We start from the raw sequence: 6,798 nt of genomic DNA on the forward strand, positions 1-6,798 counted from the left end.
GTCGTGGACCGCCGCATGCGGGGCGTCGTGGGCGCTCTCGTCAGAAGCGTCGCCGTGGCCGATGACCATCACCTCGGTGGTGACAGCGTCGCAGCCATCGGCCCGGGGAAGCGGGTCGTTGTAGATCGTGACGTCGGTGGGGAAAGTGTCGAGTGAGGCCGTGTCGGAGTCGACAGGCATCGGATCGGTGGAGCCAACCGACTCCAAGTCCACAGCAGGCTCGCCAGAGACGTGGAGCTGGCCGAGGAGGTTGACGAGGTGGTCGGTGCCCGCGTCAGAGGCGAGCTCGTTGGAGATGAGGGTCTTGTCAAGGAGATCGGCGAGGCCGCTCGCTGCGCAGACGTTGGTGACGCCTTGCAGCGCGTCGTGGATGCCGGGTTGGCTACGCTCGCTGGGGAGGAAGAGGGTTCCCGTCCAGAACAGGTCTCCGGACAACGGTGCACCTGGCCCCACGGTGGGCGCCAAATGTCGGGTGGTAGGTGCGACATATGCCAACGGGTGGCTTATCATTGTGGGAACCAGTAAGACGTCGCCGGTGCCTGGAAGCGGGATGAGGCGAAGACATGCACGCCGGCGAATCTTACCTAGCTTCGGGGCTCTCCGTGGAGATAACACCCCTACTGCTGCTCTGCGAGATCTCCGCATGATCACTAGATGAACAAGTAGCTACACGATGCTCCTTGAGCTGTTTTGTGAGGAGAAGAAGTAGAGCACGGCTAGCCCTCCTCCCCTCTCTATGTGGTGTCTAGAACTAGCTTGGATCAACCCTTTGCATGGGTGTCCCGGGGGGTTTATATAGGCCTACCCCCCGGGGGTACAATGGTAATCCAACTGGGTATGGGGCCCAGTTGTCTGTGACTACACTCGCCGGCTTCTGCGCCGGCTGCTGGGGCCCGCTGGCTACCGGCTCCTTGGTCGACAGGCAGGCCCCACTGTCCAGGGCCTTGTCAGTGGCTGGTTACTGTTGCTCAATCCTGGTGACGAGGGCTTCGCCGAGGTGGGCGTGACTACAGTGCCGCCGTCCGGCGGGTGATCGCTATAGCCTCACCGCGTCTTGTCTCCTTAATGGGGCGTTTCCTTCGAGGGAGGTGGCAAGCCGGCTGTGGAGAGCCGGCTCTGTCTTGGGCCGACTAGGGGAGGCCTGGCCGCCTTCGGGTGTCTCTCTGCCCGAAGGGGCCCACCGCCCGTGGGCCGCACTGGCAGCCCGTCGTGGATGACATCAGGGTCAACGTGGCAACAGTGCCGTGCCGGACGGGCCATGTCCACCCGTACGACGCACTGTGCCAGGCGTGCTCCGGGATTCGGGGATGGCAAGCTTTACTGTAGCCACGCCCCGTCACATCGCCGTTATGTGGATGCAGACTTCGAGGGTACGATCTTGACCGCTTTGTGGGAGCCGACTTCTTGGAGTCGGCCTTCTCGCGGCCGGCTTCTCGGAGCCGGCCCTCCCGCGGCTTTCTTCATGAGGGCTAAAGTCGGGTCGCCTTCCGATAGCCGGCCTGGGAGACAGCCGCCAAGGGGAAGGCAACCCCACGTCTTGAATTCTCGAGGGCCGGATCGGCTTGTAATTTTTCAGAAGAGCCAGGGGGAGCCGGCTAGGCTACCCGTGGTCATTTACTCCGACACATGGAGCAGTGAGATGCAAGGACCATGAACGACTTTACTAACATATAGATACATCCCCTTTTATTCATTTTGATGACAAGTATTTCCGGACGGAGAGAGTAATTTCCTTCCCTGATCCTTTTTTCTCTTATAAAGAACATGAGATGGTCATCTTACAAACTGAGTCGAAATACGGCCAGCCTGGGCATCCTTGGCTGGGGTCAGAAAATTTGGAAAGACAGACGTATTTAACATTAACAGTGACATATCCTTTGCAGCACATACCTGGTGTTTTTGTACAGAAATAACCTAAATCCTGCATTGCCTGTTTGGCCTTTACCTTTTTACACGCCGTGTCGTGAATCATGATATTCATCGACAATGAGCTCAAGGCAGGGGTTCTTCATAACATTGGCTGGAGGCCTTCTAAATCCTACCTATGGAAATGAAACTGAGTTGGTAATAGCAGTATATGTTGGCTTTGCCTTGTAATTTCTTGGCTAGTTTTCCCGATCATCACGACAAAGATCACATAATGTACAATTGATTTTATGGTATTCCATGTAAAATCTTTGATAGTTAAATCAAACTTGTATATATTACCGAAGGCAACTTCAGTTAGACTGATGTTTCATGATGCTCTTCATTTCACGGATTCAGAAATATGGCAAGGGATATCTGAGGCTGTTCTTTCAAGGTTCAGTAGTGGTATTTAGTGCCTGTGGGCCGTGGCATACAAAACTATCTTTGTTTTCAGTTAAGTGGACAGAGCATTATTTATCACAGCTGCATCTGTTTCTTCCTTGCTTATGACAAGCACCATAACTCTGATCCCATAGTATGTTTTGTGGGTCTGACTATGCTCAACTTTGTACAAGCTAAGTTGGCACTATCAAATACTCCCTCTGTAAACAAGAATAAGACGTTTTAGATCACTTAGTGATCTGAAACCTCTTATATTTGTTTACAGAGGGAGTACCCCCTCCGTTCCAAAATAAGTTTCCACGACACTTATTTTGGAACGGAGGGAGTAGAACACAATGTGATGAATTAAATCCCCTTGCTGAACAGCTAATTACACAGGTTAAAACTAAAAGGTGCACACCATTCTTCATCATTGTCTCAGACTTTAACCAATATTCCAAATACTGCAGGAAGAGGTAGTACCTGGCTATATAGCTCAGTAAAAGGTGCACACCATTCTTCATCATTTCCTCAAACTTCAATCGTGTAATATGCACATATTCTGAATGCCAAACACATGACTCTTCTCAAGAGGCATGGAGGCTGTTCTTCTACTGAGCTATAGTACATTATAATGCATTTAATTTGTTCTGCCAAAAAAGCATTGGCATTTGATCTACCATACCACTCTTTCTATAATATTTGTCATGTCATTCTTTCATAATTCATATCCATAGAGGGACGGGCGCAACAATGCACGCCTCTCCAATCTAGTTGCTTGTATATATTTCATAATAAACCACACTGGTTCTTACCAACAACAGAAACAGAGCAAGGTTTACTGTCCACTAAAAAAATTACTAACCAATCATGGTGGGAGTAGCATGCTATGCCTTGACACTTTGAAGGCTGAAAAACAGCTAGTACGACATGTTCAACAGATCCCAATTCGTAAATTAGTCCAATCCCAACTGAACGCTCGATGTAAAGTTCTGCACTTTATCTACTACATTCAGTCAGCTGCACATACCATGACGCCATAACAGATAGATGAATGTAGCAGCAGTTGCGAAGGAACTTCTGGTCGATGCAAAGGAGATGCACTTCTAATGCAGGTTTGGCAGGAAAACCAAAGCAGAACATGACACCTGATTTGTCAGGTGAACACTCCAGCTTCATCCTGACACAAACTCTCCTTACCAAACTTAACAATGTTAAACTGTTACACTCGGCGCACCCATTGTTCCAACCGCAGCTGTATCATCGGAGGTCCAACATTGGGCTTGCCTTTACGAGGGTGCTTCCATTTGCCGCTAATCTCCAGTGATGGAGCTCCAGCAACTTCTGAAATATTGGTCCTATCTGACATGGGGCTTCTAGTGCTACCTTGGCCCAAAGGTGTAGTCCCCGAAATGCAGCGGTTCTCTTGCAATGTTGTGTTCTCTCTTCCTGTTGAGACCTTGGAAATCTTGTTTGTCCTGCAATTCTCAGCTGACTTCACCTTTGTCCTGATGGCAACGAAACCATCCGCCGCAGCTGTTTCTTCTGTTTTCTTATGCTCCAGTTTACGCTTGCTTCGGCTGATTTCATCTCTAGGAAAGCTTTCTTCTGTGACAGCTGAACCAATACCATTAGAATTAGCAGGCAGCATGTGGTGTTTGATGCCAGTTATCTCAGTATCAGCTACGACTTGACTATGAGAATTGACTGGTGGTTTGCTGTGTTCAATAGCTTCTAGGAAACCATCTTCAGTATCTGCTAATAAACTCATTCTACCACAGTTAACAGGCAGTCTGTTGTGTTCAATCACCCGGCCTGCTTGGGGATTTTCTCGAGTTTCAGCTATACCGATGACTTCATGATCTGCCAGTAGCTCACTATATCCGACTGCGCCTTCATGGATATGTTCAATGTGAGGCAAGCCTGCAGCATTGCAATTTGACAGAGGCTGCACTGCATTTCTCTGTACAGCAGACACCACCCGAGTTTCCGATTCATTAGCTTCATCACAACCGTTGAGAAAACCTGCTCCAAACAATTTTCGCAGACTTCGCTTAGGCTTCTCACTACCCGCTAGGCCTTTACTAGGAAAATTATCCGGCAGGTTGCTATGTTTAATGCCATCTTCTAGGCTAGTATCTGCTGCTAAACTAGTACCAGCACAATTAACTGGCTGTTTGCTGTAGTTGGTCTGCTGACCTCCTGGGGGATTTACTTGAGTTTCAGCTATACAAGTGCTCTCACTATCCGTCAGCAACTCGCTGTCATCAATTGTGCCTTCATGGCTGCGCTTTCTATTCTGTAAGCCTATCCAGTTGCAGTTCCAATGAGGATCCACTGCACTTCTCAGCACAGGCAACACTGCCTGACTTTCAGTTTGAGTAGCTTCATCATGGTTGTCTAAAGAACCTGCTCCAAACAACCCTCGTAGACTTTGCTTAGTTTTCTCAGCATGTGCCAGGCCTTTACTGTGAGAATCAACTGGCAGGTTGCAGTGTTCAATGTCATCTTCTAGGAAACCTTCCTCAATACAAGCTAAACTAGTACCGCCGCAATTAACTGGCCGTTTTCTGTGGTCAATCTCCAAACCTCCTGCAGGGTTTTCTTGAGTTTCAGCTATACAAGTGCTCTCACTATCCGTCGGCAGCTCGCTGTATTCAACTATGCCTTCGTGGTTGCGGTTTCTACTCCGTAAGCCTATCCAGTTGCAGTTCCACGGAGGATCCACTGCACTTCTCAGTGCAGCCGACACCACCGGATTTTCAGTTTGAGTTTCAGCTATACAAGTGCTTTCACTATCTGTCTGCAGCTCGCTGTGTTCAAGTGCGCCTTCATGGATGCGCTTTCTACTCCGTAAGCCGACCCAGTTGCGGTTCCACGGAGGATCCACTGCACTTCTCTGCACAGGCGACACAACCTGACTTTCAGTCTGAGTAGCTTCTTCATAATCGTCTAGAAAACCTGACCCAAAGAGCCCCCGCAGGTTTTGCTTCCTTTTCGTGCCCTGTTCCACCGTGCTCCTACAAATCGGAAGGATATCTTCTCTGGCAGAAACCTCATCAGGTTCAGCTTGGCTCCCAAACCAGCCCCCCTTCAAATCGGTACTGCCATCCCGAGGGGCGTGCTTCAGAAACGAATGCCCAGCCACCCGGAACTGGATCCCAGCATGCACAATTCAGAAAATTGAATCGGTGAGAATACAATTGGGATAAGGTAGCAAGAGAAGAAGCAACTTGGGTGCAATCTGATAAACATAAATCAGCAATTCTTTACCTCCAACGGGTCTTGGGTCTCGCTGCCGTTGTCAACAGCAGGAGGGTCAACAGCCAGCTCCGGCACCTCCGGCGACTCGTACTGGTAACTCGAGAACCAGTTCCTGATGTCCGGCGGCTCTGACGAAAAACACCGAATACAACATGAGCACGTTTCAGAGATCTAAAATTGTCGGAACAGCACTAGGATATAATTCATCAGGATTCAGGGGAGTAGAGTGCACCCACGGGAAGGGAACGAGAAGGGGTACGAGCTGCATCCATGGGCCTGCAAGAACAGCGAAATCCGGTGAGACCGACGAAGGGCCCATTGCGCCGCAGCGCCGGCAAACGGGACGGCGGAACAGAAGCAAGGAGCGGAGATAGGAGGAGACCCTCGCGAAGAAGCATACCTGGGTTTGGGTGGCGGATTCGTCGGGGACGTCGGCCATGGCGGAGGTGGGGGTAAGCGAGCGGCGGGGATCGACGGGCGTGTCCCCGGGGAAGCGGCTCTGTTTTGGTATTGCCTCGCGGAGTCAACTTCCGAAGAACCCGGGAAAAAAGGCTCCCGAAAAAGGGAGAGCCCGCGCAATACGGAGCGGGAGTTTTTCGTTTTGGCGCTACGGGCTGAATGGGCCCAACAGCCCAGAAAAGGTTCACCGGGCTGTTCTTAGGCCTAGTTTCCCAAACACGAAAAATGGAAGCCTGCAATAAACACCGAGCAAACTTTGCCGTTTACTAGCAGGAACATCGCTATTTGACGGGAGGAACTAGTTAACGAGCGCTCCTTCGGAAACCTCGCAATGATCAGCGTTATTTGGCGTGCTCTCAGCCATTTGCCACGTGTCGCGCTCTGGACGCTCCTTTCGAATTTTGGTTTCTTTTTATTTTTCCGCACGTGTTTTCGGCTTTTTAAACGGTTTTTTTCCGGGGGTTTTCGACGTTTTGGTTTTCCCCCTGTCTTTCTTAGCTTTTCGATCAAAAAAATTTCGCGCGAAAAACACGTTTTTTTTTCCTTTCGCGAAAGTCACAGTTTTTCTTCCGCGAGAGGCACGGTTGTGCTTTAGCAAGAGTCATGTCCGTGCCTTTTGGAAACGAAAAAAAATGCGTTTTCTATTTTTTTTCTTTCGCGAGAGTAACGGTTTTGCTTCCGCGAGAGGCACGGTTGTACTTTCGCGAGAGTCACGGCCGTGCCTCTCGGAAAGGAAAAAACAAAACGCGTTTTTTGTTTTTTTTTCTTTCGAGAAAGTCACGGTTT

At 49.9% G+C, this 6,798-nt stretch overlaps 1 protein-coding gene across 1 annotated transcript; it reads right to left on the bottom strand.

Annotated features, from left to right (window-relative positions):
• Nucleotides 1-2,933: 2,933 nt before the first annotated feature.
• Nucleotides 2,934-6,060, bottom strand: LOC119356399. The gene is made up of 4 exons (XM_037623356.1): nucleotides 5,954-6,060; nucleotides 5,790-5,829; nucleotides 5,563-5,681; nucleotides 2,934-5,443 (listed from the first exon to the last, which is right to left on the bottom strand). Exons 1-4 carry the CDS (start codon nucleotides 5,990-5,992, stop codon nucleotides 3,512-3,514), a joined length of 2,130 nt encoding a protein of 709 aa, XP_037479253.1. The 5' UTR covers nucleotides 5,993-6,060; the 3' UTR covers nucleotides 2,934-3,511.
• Between the last annotated feature and the right edge of the window lie 738 nt (nucleotides 6,061-6,798).

The sequence above is a fragment of the Triticum dicoccoides genome, chromosome 2A (assembly GCF_002162155.2).
Source record: "Triticum dicoccoides isolate Atlit2015 ecotype Zavitan chromosome 2A, WEW_v2.0, whole genome shotgun sequence".
Taxonomy (NCBI): Eukaryota; Viridiplantae; Streptophyta; class Magnoliopsida; order Poales; family Poaceae; genus Triticum; species Triticum dicoccoides.

Excerpts from the sequence above, each read along its gene's own strand:
- LOC119356399 (XM_037623356.1), bottom strand. The coding sequence starts at position 5,992 with ATGGCCGACGTCCCCGACGAATCCGCCACCCAAACCCAG. Across the intron at positions 5,830-5,953 it reads AATCCGCCACCCAAACCCAG|GCCCATGGATGCAGCTCGTA; the intron begins GTATGCTTCTTC and ends CTGTTCTTGCAG. Across the intron at positions 5,682-5,789 it reads CCCCTTCTCGTTCCCTTCCC|AGCCGCCGGACATCAGGAAC; the intron begins GTGGGTGCACTC and ends GTTTTTCGTCAG.